Source organism: Peromyscus leucopus, chromosome 1, assembly GCF_004664715.2.
Source record: "Peromyscus leucopus breed LL Stock chromosome 1, UCI_PerLeu_2.1, whole genome shotgun sequence".
NCBI lineage: Eukaryota > Metazoa > Chordata > Mammalia > Rodentia > Cricetidae > Peromyscus > Peromyscus leucopus.
Genome location: NC_051063.1, coordinates 28,330,820 through 28,349,385, shown reverse-complemented (window position 1 = coordinate 28,349,385; position 18,566 = coordinate 28,330,820). Strand labels below are relative to the sequence as shown.

The following is an 18,566-nucleotide window of genomic DNA, read 5'->3' as shown; positions in this document are numbered from 1 at the left end:
TGGTGTACACACATCAGGAGAGGTTGGGGAATAAAACCGAGTTCTAGCCCTTGTGGGGGAGATGCTGGTAGGCTCTGCCACATAAGCAGAAGCAGAGCCCCAGGAAGCAAATGAGTGGGCTGAATACAACAACCGCACATTTCATCACTCAGCTGAAGAGTTCAGCAGGACTGGCACTTGGGGAAATCATTCTGGCAGGGCTGACAGGGTACACAAGTGGATCGGGCCCCATCCCGATATCAGCATTTCTAGATTTGGAAAACTGATTTTTTTTTCTAGACCATTCTAAAATCTTAAACGATTTCACTTTATAAAATAGTTCCCCATTAACTCTGTATTTCAAAATTAGGTGACTTTGAATTCTAATTCAGTAGGCTGAACAAAATTAGGGTTCCCAGATAATGAGACACATAGCTTGGATGCCAGTTCAGAAATGTGTGAATTACTTGGGAAGCAGAACATAAATGGCTTGATAATGCAGGATGAATGCTGGGTTATATGGAATTTTACTGCAGCATGAATACAGCATGGCCAGGAGTAAATAATGTGGGAATACAAAATTTCAGCTCTCTTTCCCCTCTTTCCCTCTCTATTCTCCCACCCCTGTCCCCCTCCCCCTTCCGCCCTCTCCCCTCCCCCTCCTTCCTTCTCTCTCAGATCTCCCTCTGTCTCTTTTGTGGTACTGTAAATTGAACCCAGGGCCTCAAGCATTCTAGGCAGCATTCTACACAGAGCTGTGTCCCTCACCCAAGAGTTCAGTTCTTAGTGGCTCTTAGGGAATCTTTTGGTTCTATCCTGTTTTTGTTGGATTCTTCACGTATTTATTACCTGACTCTTCTTGATCTATATATGTACCAATTCTGTATTATCCTAAGGTAGCGACTTCCAGTCAAATGGTTCTAGTCCTTAAAATTATCTTCCCCCCATAACTTTATGAAATCTGCCACACTAACCCACCCCAGTTGTCTGTCATAGAACACTGTGCTTTTAGAACAATTTCACAGACTATTTGTGCAAGTTGAATTTTATTTTTTTCTATTTTATTCAATTTTTTTCTGATGGTAGGGACTCCTATACCTCTCCCTCCTCCTCATCTTCTTCTTCATCTTTTTCTTCCTCTTCTTAATTTTATGACTAATATTACTGTGGGAGACCGCAATATACATGTGGAGGTCAGAGGACAGCTTTGGGTAGTTGCTTCTCTCTTTCTGCCACGCGGCTTCTGGGGATCCAGTTCACGCAAGTTTGTGCAACAGCACCTTTATCTCCTGAGCTGCTCTTGTTTTGAAATGGGGTGTGTGTGTGTGTGTGTGTGTGTGTGTGTGTGTGTCAGGCTAGCCTGAAACTCACAGTCCTCTTAAATCAGTACCCCCTGTGCCGGGGTCCCAGGTGTGCACACAATATGTGCCCTCCTGTTAATTCGTCAGCAGTGTGGACTTGTAACATAAAGCATTCCCCACTTTTATTTCATCTACATGCTCTTGAAGACTTTTTTCTGTGTCACTGTGATCAAGGGGAAGTCAGGGTCACTCAGAGGCTGCATGAGCTGTGTGGCGGGCAGAGTTGGTCTTCAAGACAGCTGTTGTCAAGGAGTTCACAGTCCACAGATCTGGAGAGAATGGTGAGCGAAGGAGGGAGAGAGGAGCAGGAGTCGTTCACAGGAGTGTGAACAGACGGTGGTTCTTGGCAGTACATGAACACACCGGTCGAGAACATTCCATATCTAGCACTTTCTCGTCTTCCCACGAACACCTTGGAACACAACCTACTCTACCAACCTGGGCTTATCTGTGATTAAAATTAGAAATATGTCCTTGGAACCTCTCCCTTCTCGTGCCACGTTTCCATGACACTGCGTGGAAAGATACGGCTCTCCTATAAAAGGACATCTCAGTGTTCCCTCGTTGTCCGTGGAACCTGACGGATCCGCCACGGTGAGTCAGAAACACGATTTTGAGACAATTTGTTAGATTGCACTGAGTGAACGGGATTATGTCAGTCTTTCAAACCCTGACTTCCTCAGACTCAGCCCTGCTTTTCCTTCTGTGCAGATGCTGCCGCTGTGGACCTTCGCAGTACTGCTGGGAGCCGTAGCTGGTAAGAAAGGATGTGTGTGGAGATGGGAGAGGCTTGTTGTATGGTTCTTCCCAGAAGTCAATGACAGCTGGGCTCAAACCTTAATGAGAATGAGGACTTAGTTAATGGAAATGTAGGATTAAACAACAAATCGAGTTTATCATGGGGTTAAAAGCATAGATCTTTGAGTATTGTGAGGTACAATTCCCAATGCTCATTTTATTTTCAGACAAGTAATAGTGCAGACAAATCATACACGGCATTGCGCTAAAAACGCAATGTTAATCTGATCTTCCGGTTTAACTGGAATATTTATTTTCTGCACCTGGCCCCTCTGAGGCCAACGTAGGCATCTGAACCTAACTATCACAGACAACTCTATAATACTGAGCAAACCCTGACGCCCTCCGAGTTTGAGGATATTTGTGCTTGAGTAGGTATGATGATATCCTGCTTGTGGATGACTGTGAGGCTTCAGTTAGAGCAAATCATCATGTTCAGCATCTGGCACATAGTAAAATTTAGAGAAATACAGCCTTCACAACACTGCTGCTCTTACTCTCCCGCTAACCTCGGCTTCGCGATACTCCAGAACTCTTCTTTAAGCTGTCCCTTCATGGAGTAGCATGCCAGAAGACAGCTGTCAGAGCACTGGTGTTTTCTGTGTTTGTGAGTACCTTCCACATCACAGAAATCCAGGAACAGTCCTCAAACACAAGTCAGACATCCACATCTTCAGCCAAGATGAAGACACAAAGTTTGGCCCTTGCATAAAACTTAAAATTCTTCACCTAGAGCATAAAGATAAAAGGTGGCTAGCTACTCAGAGTTGAGAGCCTCCACAAACATGCCTACCACCAACCACAATCATGCCTACCACCACTTCCTGGGACAAAGGGCCACCACAAGTCTAGGCACCAATGACCAAAGATAGCACCTGGGTCAAACAGCTAAAATAAGTCCTTGACTGACACTGAGCAGAAATCTGAGGGAAGTGGTCTCAGAGGCAGAGATGTTGTCTCCGACAGCTGCTTTGTGAGTATGAGCTAGAGGGTGTTTGAGAAAGCAGGGGAAGAGAATCTGCCACAAGATGCAATTCAACTTGCATTGGTTGATTGAACATTAAAAAGGTTTAAGAAACATCTTTGAAATGTTTGTGGATGATTTCAGGAGAAGAAGTCTGCTACGAAAATCTTGGCTGCTTCAGCAATGATGCTCCATGGTCGGGAACTATAGACAGACCCCTGAAAGCGCTGCCCTGGAGCCCATCAAAGATCAACACCCGCTTTCTCCTGTACACCAATGAGAACCAAAACAACTACCAGGTAGGAATAGCTATTGTTTTCAGGACTAAGTTCCACATGCTTTATGTAATTCATATGAATATCCAAGCTTTCTAATGAAAATACAGGAGACAGTGGAGTTTGTGTCTTTTTCACCTCTTAGAGCAGTTAGATTAAGTACTCTTAAAAAAACTTAATTTATAAATGGCCATTCAATTCTTATTATTCATGTCCTATCTCCAGTGTATCATCTAAAATATACAGGGATAGATTCTACATGTTTATACAATATGCATACTGATGCGTAGTATAATAAAGAATATGCTATATTGTATTTGTGTACTTTAAATAAGATTCCCTAATATAGTACAGACACACAAGGAATCCAGTTAAGATGGTTCAAGTTAACAGGACTTGGTTGGGAAGTGGTAGTCTCATGCAGAAGCTTCTGGACTAGCAATATGCTGAACTGTAGCCAAGGAAGGAGCAGCAATGAGCCATGGTTCCAGCTTTGCACCCATCGTGAAGGCAAATGGCTGATAGCTCTGTGTGTGGGGAAGTGAGACAAAAGCTAGGTTAGGTATTTACCATACATTTCCAAAGTATAATACTTTCCAGCCAGGTATGGTAGTGCCTTTAATCCTAGCACTTGAAAGGTAGAGCCTAGTTCAGGAGTTCAAAGCCACCCTCATCCACTTAGTGAGTTGAAGCCACTTGGTCTACATGAGACCCTGCCAAAAACAAAACAAAACACACTTATACTATTTCCGACTTACACTGGATTTATTGAGCTGCTACTCCAACATACCTGAAGGAATATTATAAACATACATAGACAGGCATATGTACAAAGACTCCCATTAAAGATCTTAATGGCAAACACTGTGGGGGGCATATTGTCTGAGTCAAATAGCACAACCAGGCAACATCAACTTGGGGTGACTGTGAACGGCTAGCCTATGTGGGCTTTATAGAATCCTGCCTGCCATCTCTATCCACATATAAATGATCCTAGAAGCTACTAAAAAAACTTGACCCAAAACACTCTCCTATCCCAAACAGCAAATCACTGCAGATGCATCAAGTATCAGGAACTCCAATTTCAACACAAACAGAAAAACCCGCTTTATTATCCATGGATTCATCGACAAGGGAGAAGAAAACTGGCTAGCCGACATGTGCAGGGTGAGCTGGGATACTTTCCTGAGGAAGTGTGTTAGAGACCAGCAGGACACTGGCTCCAACTAAGGACAAATGCTGGTCACCACCACACTGGAGTCTGACACTGCCTGAGCCTGGAGCTGGGGGTAGGGGGTGGGGATGGAGGAGGTAGTGGTGGGTACAAGGGTACAAGGACAGTTGGGATATGGGGTATAGAGGTATGTAGTGGCTCCAGGACATGTTACTTAGTAACTAATGCAGAGATATTTCAGACTTTTAACGAAAGAATCTGTCATGTGGGAGCATTCCAGTTAAGCATGGACCCTTTAATGTCCAATATTTTTCTCCATACCAAATGTTCATGAGTCTGCTGCAGTAGAAATCCCAAGAATCCAGTTCCCACACGGGGCTACACCTGGTCTGGAGCCAGTGCTGGACTTGAGGAAGAACTCCCTACTCATTAGAGACTAGGATTCTGGTCATAGCTTTGGGATTAATGTCGTAGCTATGGTGCAGGTTAAGACAAGAGTTTACCAAATCATCAAATATGTTACTCAACAGTGAATGAAGAACCTGGATTGTTTAACTACCAATTGTGTCTTTTCCATCAGAAAATGTTCCAAGTGGAGAGTGTGAACTGCATCTGTGTGGACTGGAAAGGTGGCTCCCGAACTACATATACCCAGGCCACCCAGAATGTTCGGGTTGTGGGGGCAGAAGTGGCATATTTGGCTAACTTTCTTCAGGTAACTGGTCTGGGGTCATGTAAAACCCCTTAGACAATGCTGTGTGGATTATCCCTCCATGACAAAATCAGTAGGTATGTCCTTATAATTGATAAGGACAAATTTAAACAAGACAGTACTCCCTCTTTGATTAAAGATGACACCCCATCTTGATTCAGGCTTCATTAATAAGCTATTTAATTCAATAACTAGTTTTTATTTTTAATTAAATGAACTTAAGCAACTAGGTAGGTGATATCTCTTGAATTTTGTTAGTATTTTTAGTTTAGTTTAGTTCTGAGCGTGAACCCTGGGCTGCTCATATTAAGTAACCACTCATCTGATGAATTATAGCACCAAACTGCCAGGGTTTGCTTTAATTTTGTCCTTCATTATAAAATTTGATATGCTGAGATCAGGCACACACTTATGTTTATTTTTTGTTTTTATTTATTTATTTATTTATTCATTGTGTGTGTGTGTGAATGTCTGTGTGGTATATATGCTCATGTGGGTGTGCACACTTGCTTGTGCGTATGTGTGAGGAGTGTCTTCCTGGATTGCCACACACCCTATTCTTTGACACAGTCTTCCCCTGAACAGGAACCCACCAGTTCTGCTACACCAGAAGGACTGAGTTCTAAGGACCTGCCTGTCTAGGCCTCTCTAGCACGGAAATGGCAGGCGTCCATTTTCACATGGGTGTTGGGGATCCTAATTTGGGTCCTTGTGCTGCACTGGCTGAACTACCTCCCCGATTTTCGTTTATTTTATTGAACAGAAGCCAATGGCAATAAGATGGTCTGACTGGGGCATAGGAAAGTCTTAAAAAATGTCAAATTCAAATGTGCCTGAGTAATTGCCTAATGGATTTCTGATCTGAATACTTGCTTCACCATCTCTGATAATGACTCATATGTCCTTCAGGGGTTTTCTCTCAGCAGTGGGAGAATACACTAACTCATTTCCATTCCTTCATAGTGATGGTGGGGATGCTCTGAGGGGAGGTGGCGTCTTCTTAGAAACCAAAGTTTAGAGCACCCCTTTTTGACCATCTGGCATTTTGTATTACTTGAAAACATTTTAATGAGGCTATCCTTTCGACAGTCTCAACTTGGCTACTCTCTTAACAACGTCCACCTCATTGGCCACAGCTGGGTTCCCACATTGCTGGGGAGGCCGGCAAGAGGACATTCGGAGCCATAGGGAGAATTACAGGTTAGTCCAACAGCAAATGCTAGATGATTAGACTGTACTCTCTGTGGGGACCGCAGGGAGGCACAGGAGAGGACTTTGGTGGGTCTGCTCTGAACTTTCAACCTTTCTGAATTGTGCCAGGTGATCACATCTCAGTCACCCGTGACATGGTGAGCTGTTTTCTCACTTTCAATCTTTGCTTATCATCCCAGTGTTTAATATTTAAATATATTACATATAACTAAACATGAATTAAGAATACCCAGAAGCATTATGCCTATTTCCCCATTTTCAAATATTAAAAAAAAACCAGTTTCTATAATAAATATCATAAATAACAGTAGACTTAGATCCATAGCATTTGTGTATAATCAATTGAACTCTGTTTTATTACTAGTCGATAACAAACCCTCAGCCTTGACTACTGCAGCCCATTGCTGGGGGAGGAGACAGATGGCCAGGCTGTCTGGACTTCCAGCTCTGGGCCCTGCTAATCAGATTCCAAATGCCGTCTGCAACTGCAGGCTGGTTGCACTGTGCAGTGGTCCACAGGCTCACGCAACCTGACAAGGAAGACATTGCTGTCCTGATCTGAGACATGGCTACTTCAGGGAGCAACCAGTTTCCTGCTCTGTCTTCCGCCTTTCTGTACTGACCTGGCAATTCTCTTGTTCTATACTCTGGAAAAGTTGGTTGTGGGTGGAAGTTTCTTTCTTGCCTGCCTGTTCTCAAATATCTCATAGTGCTTCCCAAATAAGTGACTCAGAGCCTTAATATTACAATAATAAATTAATATTATAAATCCTCAGCGAGTAGCTCAGGCTTGTTACTAACTAGCTCATACACTTAAATTAACTCATAATTCTTACCTATGTTTAGCCACATGGCTTGGTACCTTTTTCTCAGTTAGACATTCTCATCTTGTTTCCTCTGTGTGTCTAGGGGGCGGGAAATCCAAGAGAGATGGGGGAGAAGAAAGGCAGAGTCAGGGATATGCCTTCCAGCTGCCCAAGGAACAAGATGCCAGCAGACCAATAATGCCACAGCAACGTGGCAAAATTAGATAAATAGAAATGGGTTAATTTAAGGTGTCAGAGCTAGCTGGCAATAAGCCTGAGCTATAGACCAAATAGTTTGTAAATATTATTAAGCCTCTAACTGGTTTTCGGGAACAGGCGGTTGGGAGAGATTCATCTATTTACAGCTAGTTGTATTTGGATCAATGGACACATCTAGAATCTTCATTGGCTTATTTAAAAAGCATTCTTCCAGAACATTCTTTCCCATTTACAATTAGTTACCATGACCTGTTCTGCCAGGTGCTGTACCATGACAGACCATGGACTGAATCTCAGAAAGCCTCTGCCTTCCTGGAAGATTAGAATCTGGTGGAAATCTTTAGCCTAAAGAACCTTTATTTCAGTGATTGCTAGGGTCAGCCATTTGATGGGAACTGCTGCTGGTGAGCAGGGTTCTTGAGGGAGCTAAATATCCACGAGCAGAGGCAAATCCTGGTACAGCTAGGGAATGTGTCACCTCTCTCCACGCACACCTCAGCATAGTAAAAAATTCTTGGTGGAGAAGGTGACTTCGCACATTGATGTAACTGAAGACGCATCCTATTTGCTCCAGGGTTGGACCCAGCCGAACCTTACTTCCAGGGTACACCTGAAGAAGTCCGACTGGACCCCAGTGATGCTCAGTTTGTGGATGCAATTCACACAGATGCTGCCCCCATTGTGCCCAACTTAGGTGAGCTCCTCCTGTGGTGGTATTCTAATTGTACTGAAATGTGATTCTGATTGTATGTTAATAAATAAAGTTACCCGGGGGTCAGAGCTATTAGAGCCATAGACAGAGTGTGGCGGTGGTGGCGCACGCCTTTAATCCCATAGATCTCTGTGTGTTCAGGGATACAGCCAACATTGGAGACATATGCCTTTAAGACCTGGGGGGCTGTACATACAGACAGTGATGAGGCAGTCACGTGTTTGGGTTTACAACCAATGAGAAGGCAGAACAAAATACTATAAAAAGACGGACAGACAGGATATAACTCTCTTTCGGGAAGCTGGGACACCGCAGAAGGAAGGGTGAGATTTTAGCTCTGAACTCTGACCTCTCAGCTTTCTCTTTTACATTGGCTCTGTGTTTCTTATTTAATAAGACTGTTGGTTACATCTACATCCTCCAGTTTGTCTCCTGGAGGATCTTAATCTCGTTATTAGAATGTTTGACAGTGCCTTGATCACACAGTAATAGAAACTTTTCATTATTTTTAAAAATCTTCAGGATTTGGAATGAGCCAAACTGTGGGTCACCTAGATTTCTTTCCAAATGGAGGAGTAGAAATGCCAGGATGTCAGAAGAATATTCTTTCCCAAATTGTTGACATCGATGGAATCTGGGAAGGTAAAAACCATTGTGCGCACAGAGATTTCCACTGTGAAAGTTCATGTTTCTCGTCATTAAACTTGCTAGCCACTTTGGAATTGTACAGATCCCATATGTTTTATACCAAAGGAGCTTCTGTTGTGTCCCTGAGATGTGAGTTCCACTGTGACAAGTGAGCATGGGAAACTCAGGCAGAGGTTGTATTTGCAACCCAAATTTTTCCTTTCTTTAAAAAAAAAAACAACTTATTTTTTGCAGGTATTTGGTCTGCATGTATTTAAGGGCATCACATATGTGGCTCCCTGGTGCATGTGGGAGGCATAAAAATTCAGATGCTCTGGGACTGGAGTTATAGGTGCTTGTGAGCCACCACGTGGGTACCGGTTACTGAACCTGGGTCCTCTGTAGAAGCAGCACATGTTCTTTACAGCTGATCTGGCTCTCCAGTCCTTGCAATTCAGTTCTCAGGGACCCAATTCAGGGAACATATTACATATCTATATGTCTATATGGACCAGACTTTCCCTTCCTAAGTTGCTTTTCCATTTTGCTTAATAACTATTATGATTCTAAAGTGTTTTAATTTCTGTGTCACATCCTACATATACTTCACAAACTCTTCTGTGTTGTGACCTCCATGAGTTTGCCCTGACTAGACACCCATTTATTAGCTCTATGTTCTCATCATAATGTAAAGTCTGACACTGACGTTACGCCTGACTCCACAGGGAGTCGTAACTTTGCTGCCTGTAACCACCTGAGAAGCTACAAGTATTACTCCGACAGCATTGTCAACCCAACTGGCTTCGCCGGATTCTCCTGTACCTCTTACAGTGTCTTCGCTGCGGTAAGAAGCTTCCCTCTTCTCTGTGGATTTCATTTGATGCGTTATTTTGTTACCCCTCATTGCTGGAGATCCAGTCATGAGTATGCCAAGAGCTCTGTCTCTGGACCCCTATTTGAATTTGTGATTCTCTTTATAGGTATGACTCACTGTTATGATATCAGTCACTGACCATTTATAATTGTGTATTTGTTATATTAACTCATGCATATGCATTTTAGTAGCAAAAAAGCAGGGATTTAGAACAATGGGCTTGTAAGTGGAAATGTCTTACTTAACATATCTCTAATATTTCTCTGTTTCAGTTAAATGTTCAATCTTGTTGGGGGATAGAGAATCCTAAAGAAACACATAAAATGCTAGTTTGTAGCTATCTGAGAGCCATGTCTAGAGGATGCTGATGAGCATGGAAGATTTTATTTAAAGCTGATCTTTGTTGTTGTTGTTTTGTTTTGTTTTTAGAGACAGGATTTCCTCTGTGTAGCTTTGTGCCTTTCCTGGAACTCACTCTGTAGCTTAGGCTGGCCTTGAACTCACAGAGATCTGCCTGCCTCTGCCTCCCGAGTGCTGGGATTAAAGGTGTGTGCCACCACCACCCAGATCTTAAAGCTAATCTTTACACTACTTAATTATGGACATATGGATGCATCGTTGCAATCATATGTTCATCAGTAGTTTTTAAGTCTTCTCATGCTTTGTATCCAGGTTGACTTCTTCAGTGTAATCTTGAACGTGACATTTCTATTGACTTAGGTTTTGGAAAGTTGACTTTTCATTATAGTTTTTTTTTAATAAACAAAATTAACCACTTCCATCCAACAAAGAAAATTTCAAGTAGTCAATATTCCATGTAAGTCACAAGTACTAGAGAGATATACCTTAGTAATTAAGAATGAGGACTTAAATGACATTGGGCAAAGTATTTCATTTCCCTAAGACAGTTTTCTTCATCTAGAAATGTGATGATGTCATACTCAATGCCCTTGGTAAAGCAATTAGTCACATGTTAAGTGCTTGGCCCAGAACAAGAACAACAAAAACATAATAATCACAGTATGGGAGAGGGGTATGTATCTTGTTCACATATGTTTTCTATACAGTAAAAGCTGAGCACCTCCCCCGGTTTGATTTTTAACTTTGTCTTCCTGTAAACAAATGATCCAAAAAATGTTTAGGTTCCATGCAACAAAATGGAATGCTTCCATTCGATTGGGTATGGGCCCAAGTCAACCTATTGATGACCCAATTAAATGTGTCCTTGGCAGATGGATGGCTGTGGTCCCTGGGTGCACAGGCTCCTAGTTCCTTCAGAATCCAGGCCACATCCCTGTCTGTCTTATGGATGAACACACTTGGAGATGAAGTCTGGGACTTTGGTACTCTTCTTGGGAGGCGTCCTAGAATGCCTAGCACATCTCTCCCTGGCTTTCCTAATCTCTCATTAGTTTGCTGGTATCCAGACCTGAGACTCCTCTGGGCCTGTCATCTAATCTTCTCATTAAGAAGTCCTCCATGACCCCTCCTGTGGAGCAGTCCACCCTCCAGACTGGGAACTGGGCTGTCAGTCCTTCCAATTCTGTTGTTTGTGCTCTCTGCTTTTTACCATAATCTCTGATTGAGGAGAGCATTTTCTTGTACCTGTCTTCTTTAGATGCCAGCTTCCTGGCTAACAGACAGCTGGATCATTTTATTTCCACACTGGGAGACTCAGATTCTGAGAATGTGAACATGCCAAGGGAAGCGAAGGGAATGGAGACAGGCCTGAGTTTTGAGCCTGTTACCCTCTGAATGGACCCTGTTGTACCTGGCAGACACTGTCATTTCTTGTTCTTTCTAAAATAAATTCTAATCACCTAGCAAGAGAGTGAATGTCTTAGAACAAATGAAGTTCCAGAGGCAAAGGGGAAACATAGATACTTAAATACCAATTATCTTATGGTGTGGTTTTTATATTTTGTGTAATCTAACAATGAAATCGAAGGCTTAACCTGTGGATAATGAGGTGCACTATTAACTTTCACTGAGACACAACTTTTTACTGCCCCATCATGATCAGGGACAGAATTAGATTTGACTCAATTATAAACATGTAGAAAAATATGATGCCTTATTAAAAGTCAGAACATTGCCAGTCATCATGTCCTGGATTTTACAGGACAAGTGCTTCCCATGCCCAAGTGGAGGGTGCCCACAGATGGGTCACTACGCCGACAAATATCCTGAGAAAACAAAAGAGCCATTCCGGAAATTTTATCTGAACACTGGTGATCAGAGTAACTTTGCACGTAAGTTTCTATTTTTATTAATTTTTGGTTTTGTTTTCCTTTAGGGGAGGTGTGGATAGTTCTGGGTGCAGATAGTTCTGAGTATGAAACCAAGAGTCTGATAGATGCTAGTAAAGCATTCTACCATGGAGATGCACTCCTAGCCAAAAAATGTGAACAAGATGAACTTTTTATCTTGGCTTGAAAAACAAAACAAAACAAAAAGCCCTCATTTATCAGTTCTGGAAATGTTCTCTACATCTGCACTTCCAATGCTGATCCTGAACACTGAGGAAAACAACTGTGACATTCTACCAGAAGACCTGCCAACAACTCAGTGGATTGTTCACATTCTGAGTTGTTGTGTGTGTGTGAGCCTGTCCTCAGTACCACTCCTTCCCAAGCTGACTGTGTGCAAATATTACCTCCTACGCAGGCTGGCGGTATCAGGTGTCTGTCACCCTGTCTGGACAGAAGGTCACTGGACACATTTTAGTTTCTTTGTTTGGAAGTGGAGGAAACTCTAAACAGTATGAAATTTTCAAGTGAGTAAAATGTCTAAAATATCACTTGGTGCTTCTTAAATTTTGGAATTTTATGAATGTCTTGTGTACATTGTTGATGTTTTTTTCTCTGTTATATGTATGTAGCATATAATCACATATAACAAAGAGAGCTGTCTTGTAGCCTACACATTAATAGATTTCAAAATTATATTTTTATTTTTTCTGATATTTTCTGAAGAAAGCACTCATGTTTATTTTTATTGCCTGACATTTGACTGACAGTGAGTAAATAATTACTCTCTACACAATAGTAAAGAAAAGATTTTTTTATAAATAGCATCATTTATTAAACTATGAGAATTGTGACAAAGACACATTTGAGTCCATGTTAAAGATGACTAAAATAAATCTGAGTTATTGATAGAAAAATCTACCACTAGATTCAAATACTTGTGTGAATTTACTTCAGACATTGGAATTGACAAATGTTTAATCAAGCAACTTAGATTAAAATGGAATGTGAACTGTTTTTGGAAACATATGCATATATTACTATGCATATGTGTATTTATATGTATGGTTAATTCTATGCATGTTTATGCATGTTCATATAATTTTTTGTTGACATCTTAACTTCTCAGGGGCTCTCTGCAACCAGGCACTGCTCATGTCAGTGAATTCGATTCTGATGTGGATGTCGGAGAGTTGCAAAAGGTTAAATTTATTTGGTACAACAACGTGATCAATCCAACTCTACCCAGAGTGGGAGCATCAAAGATCACAGTGGAAAGAAACGATGGCAAAGTGTGAGTAATCAGAACCAAAAAGATAAGAAGGACTGAATGTGTCTATTCACACTAAAATAGTCCACATCTCTCACAGGGGATCACGTATGTCCCAGCCACTTCTGCTTCCTAAGACATCCTGTGTTTTTAGGAGACAGTGTTGAATGTCAGGAATGTCACTTTGATAGATTCATAGACAAGGGAGAAGAATGTTTCCTTTGGCAGAGATGTTAATACTATATGTGTGACTCCTGTGTGCATCACCCCCAAACTTCATGGGTTCACCAAATTGCCACTTAGGTTGACGGAAACGTGTTAATGCAAGACAGATGTATACTGTTCTGTATCACGGTCTCCTTGGTGAAGCCTGAGGTCCAGAGATCAGTTCTCCATTTTTACTGAGACTGACTTGCCCTGAGCAAAGGGATGCCAGGAGGGGAGAACAGACACACTGATGGCACCAGTGACAGCCCCAGGGTCGTGAGTGGCAGCCACATTCTGCTGCAGAATGCTGTTTCTTCTGGTGACAAGTGCTTGGTCATCCTTCTGAAAGCAGTGAGGCTACTTCTCTTGCCAGAGGTGGAGTCCGAGGCCCCTCAGATACCAAAGGAAATGACCAAAACTTCACACAAAACCCATGAACATCAGTTTTCAAGAAACTGAACTTTAAGTAACAGTAGACAGTGAAGCCTCAAAGACAAAAACCAAGCCAGGTAGAGCCTTAAAATTGCCTTCGCTGACAGCCCCGAGAGACTTCTGAGATGTGGTGTAGCAGGGTTGGGTGGGTTCTCAACGTTTAGGAGATGGACCTAAAAACTGAGGTTTTGAGCAGCTAGATTTTATGGCACAGCCCACCAGAGAAGATAGGGCTCCAGAGAGACATGGCAGAGTTCTAGGAAGTCCCTTGGATATTTGACACAGTCTGATGATGTCACATAACGTGAATAAACCAGCCATGGCCAGGGAACAAGTCACTCGGGAGAACTAGAGTGGTGCCCATTTCTCTCCAGGCTGAGACTAGCGCGTGTTTCTAGGAGGCAGACTGAAGAAGCCTGCCATTTTATTGATACCAGGTGGAGTATTTAGTAAGGTCCTGTTTTTTTCTAGATTCAGCAAGACCTGAAATGGCCTGAAATAACTACATCCCACAACACACTTCAATAAGATGTAAAATTGTATAGCAGTAACAAGATAAAAATCCAATACCTGACATTTTAAACTCAAACATTCCAAGCTACACAAACAGTAGGACAGAACAATCTATAGTGAGGAAAGTAATCAATGAATTAACATCCAGTTGAGTTGGCATGAATGTTAGAATGACAGAAAGGATATTTTTATACTTATTAACACCTATTCAGTTTGTTCAAAAAAGTTCAGAAGATAACACATCTTGATAGCAGTAGGTGGGTGATGGGAGGTATATGTACAAGTCTATCATATGATAATGGAGGGTGGGGGCATGGTATATGTACAAGTACATCATATGATAACAGAGGGAGAAGGCATGGTATAAGGACAGCATTTGATGATGGAGTGCAGGAGAATATAGAATATGAATAAGTACAGCTATGGTAACAAGGATATGAAGGATAGGAGAAGAGAACTGGAAAGATACTGTTGCAAGGCCCTGTACCTGTGAATTAGTATACTTTCATTGGTGAGTTTAATGTAATAAGTTAGGTCTGTGTATTACCAATTCTAAAGGAAGCACTGTGAAAATAAAGAAGTATAGCAAACAAATTAACAAAAGATTATCAAATGAAAATTTTAAAAATCTCCAAGTGAGCATAGAAAGGCAGAGAGAACAAAAAACAAAACAACAACAACAACAAAGAAAACACAAAGAACGATGAGGAATTACACACAGCCAGAGCAGTAATTATATTAAATGAAAGTGGTCGAAACACCACGATTGGGAGACAGATCATTGTGCTGGGTTTTTAGCATCAATACACAATTGAATTATGCTTGTCCAAAATGTATTTTAAATATAAAGCAAAAGGCAGACAAAGGAAAAGTTGTGCTATTACTCATTAGAAAGTACTAACTGGTGAAAGCCACCATGAATGTATTTAAATAGTTAAATTTTTAAAAATTGATAATACCAAGCGTGTTTGAAGACAAGGAGAGTCTTGGCTCTCAGGCACTGTTCATGGCACATAAAATGATGCAACTGTTCTAGAAAGTAGTTTGATGACAATTCCTTAAAAGTCAAGCATGCAGCCATAACACTGTTAGAGTTCCTAACATCATGGCTTCACTTCCCACAGTTTCTGTTAAACACTGTCAACAGTGGTCTGGAATAATATGGAAAATGAGCACTTCTTGTTCTTTGGGGGTGACTGACAGCCCTTTTGTAGACTAAGTTTACAATCACATTGTAAGTTTGGGAGGTGATTCAGTCTCCTTCAATACCCTAATGTCTGTACCCTTCTCAGATGGCTGGAGCAGGGGTGTGGAGATGTGTGAAGGGACAGGCATGGCTGTCCTCATGCCCAGATCTCTACTTGTGTGAGGAAGAGGTGACCTTTTTGTGTTTTCTTTCCTCAGGTACAACTTCTGTAGTCAAGAAACCGTGAGGGAGGATGTCCTGCTCACACTCTCTTCGTGTTAGGAGGTTGCTGACATGTGACCACTAAGTACCACTGTAATAAAATCTAGTATTAAGGCAATACATTCTGTCATCAGTGTTGATTATTTCTAGGGAAACTTCTGGATGAGATAATAAAGCCTTAAGTTCTCAGTTGTCGTGAAGAGCCATAAATGATTGTAAACTATTGCTGTGGCATTTGGGTTTAGGAATATCACTTAAATAATACCACCATCATGCCCTCTGTTACTATTATTAATGCGATTCTGTTCATTTAAGACAAAGTTTCAGGCTCAAAGAATCTCCCTCTTGGTAGCCCTGTGATGACAGTGATTGATTTAGTCACTTTCCCCATGACTCTCTGGTCAGGCGTCTCAGGATGACAGAAGAGCAGGAGTCAAGGATGGGACTCTGACACATGTCTGCTCTTTTCTATGGTCTTGCTTCTTTGGCTGTGGTTCTCCCAGAACCTCTGCCTCTCAACCATCTATTTTCTTCCAGAAGCACAGAGACCCAGGACAGAATTCCAGAATTTCTATTATATAGTTTTGCTGGGTCCTTCTCAACCTGGCTTTCACCTAGAATGCCAATCTCACCTCTTAGCACATTCCTTCTGAAACTCCATATTTGGGACTTATCCCCAGGGACAAATTCTTCATTATCTTACAAAGTTTTTTTCACTTATACCTGATCTCAAGTTATACTATATAACCATGGAAACAAAAATAGTATGGTACTGTCACAAAAACATTCAGGTAGACCAACAGACTGCTATGGCCACCTAATTTTTGAGAAAGATGTAAAAAAAAAAAAAAGTATGCATTAAGGAAAAGAGAGACTCTTCATGTGGTGCTAGGGAAACTGGATATCTGTATGTCCAAGATGGAAACCAGATTCCCATCCCTCACCCTGCAAAAAAGTCAATTCAAAATGAAGCGAAGGCCAGAAATTGCTGTGGGAAAACAATTCTATATACAGCCACAGACAAGCACTTGCTGAAAGTGACTTCAGTGGCTCAGAAAGTAATTGTGGTACTGAATACACATGGTTACATGAAATCATAACTCTGTGGTATGGTGAAGGAAGCAACAGAGGGTTTTCCACAACTTTCCCTTGGTCTGTTATATTACCCAGCAGTGTTTGGTCAGCGTCACCATTCCTGTTTTACATACTAGTAACCAAACCCCAGGGCTCTAGAGGGTTTTTCCACCCCAGTTCTTCTAGCACTATAGATAGATAGATGTCAGATAGATAGATATAGATAGATAGATAGATAGATAGATAGATAGATAGATGATAGATAGATAGATAGATGCTAGATAGATAAATAGATAGACATGTGTACATACATACACACATTCATTAAAAAAGACCATGACAGAGGCAGAGAGAGAGAGAGAGAGAGAGAGAGAGAGAGAGAGAGAGAGAGAGAGAGAACACCTAAGGGAAGCTGTAAGGAATAAACATGGACTTCTCAAATTCTACCAAGTAAGAAATTAATATATATTACCTACTATGTGTATGTGATAGTTATTCTTGGTTGCCAACTTGACTACATCTGAAATTAACTAAAACCCAAATGACTGGACACACCTGTGAGGGATTTTAATTAAATCATTTGAAGTGGGAAGACCCACTTCTAATCCAGATCTTATAAGTGAGAAAATAAACCTTTAATCTGAATCTTTTGAGGTGTGAAAATCCACCTTCTAGACTGCTGGCAGTATATATAGAGGACATGGAAGAAGGAAGCTCTCTCTTTTGCCTACTTGTTCTTGCCCTCACTAGCAAGCCCATCCCTTCATTGGCATTAGACCCTACTTTTTTGGGATTCTAGCTTATACTAAAGACCAGCTGAGACATCCGGCCTTGTGGACTGAACAACAACTGGATTCTTAAACCTTCCATTCATAGGCAGTCATTATTGAGTTAGCTGGACCAAAGCCTGTATGTCATTCTAATAAACCCTGACTAACACAGATTTTGGTGCCAGAAGTGGTTCTAGAGCAACAGAAGTATAAGGATGAATACTTTGGGTATCTAGAATAGGTTTTCCAATTTGCCAATGCCTACAGTTACCAAAGCCTCTCCAATTACCAAAGCCTCTCCTGGGAACTCAGAGAATCCTGAAAGGTCATGGTGTAAACTGTTTTATAACTTAAGGAGACAAATGCATCTGATTATCCTTACTCACCAATTGTGAGAGGCAACAGATTTGGATCTACATAAAACTTTTGACAATTTATGGAAAAATAAGGAAAATGATGATGCTGGTTGGATGCTCTTAGCATCTCTGGATAAACTGACAAAGAAAAACAATGAGCTCTGTGATGAAATTAACCAACTTCTAGCATATCAGAATATGGTGATGGACAATAATGAACTCAGTGATTAAAATGACTGACTCCAGATGCACATAAACAGTCCAAAGGTTTCTAAGTGTATCCTGGAAGAGAATCTTCTCTCCAGCAGCCACAGTGCTCAAGTTGCAAGAAATCGAGCCAAAGCCTCATGATAAGGCTGGCCAAATTACAGTAACACTTCATGTCACAACCTTGAAGGGTTGCTGCGGGCCGAAGGAATATCATAAGAACTCAGGTGGTTATGGCAAAGTCACTACCTGGAGGAATCAGGGAATTCCTCCAGAGGAAGCCAAATCCCAAGGAGTTTTTGGTGTTACTTGGCTTGTTATATATCAGCTGTATTCTGTTATGAAAAATCATGTGTGCCTTCATAGT

The 18,566-nt window shown here is 41.4% G+C and overlaps 1 protein-coding gene across 1 annotated transcript; it reads left to right on the top strand.

The window, feature by feature from the left end:
• Positions 1-1,447: 1,447 nt before the first annotated feature.
• LOC114701057 (pancreatic triacylglycerol lipase-like) lies at positions 1,448-15,918 on the top strand. The gene is given in 14 exon segments (XM_028880985.2): positions 1,448-1,934; positions 2,052-2,097; positions 3,247-3,401; positions 4,422-4,544; positions 5,132-5,266; positions 6,353-6,395; positions 6,398-6,463; positions 8,075-8,194; positions 8,735-8,854; positions 9,565-9,683; positions 11,836-11,965; positions 12,381-12,489; positions 13,092-13,256; positions 15,789-15,918. Coding segments are annotated over 13 exon segments (1,395 nt in total). The 5' UTR covers positions 1,448-1,934; the 3' UTR covers positions 15,853-15,918.
• Positions 15,919-18,566: the final 2,648 nt, after the last annotated feature.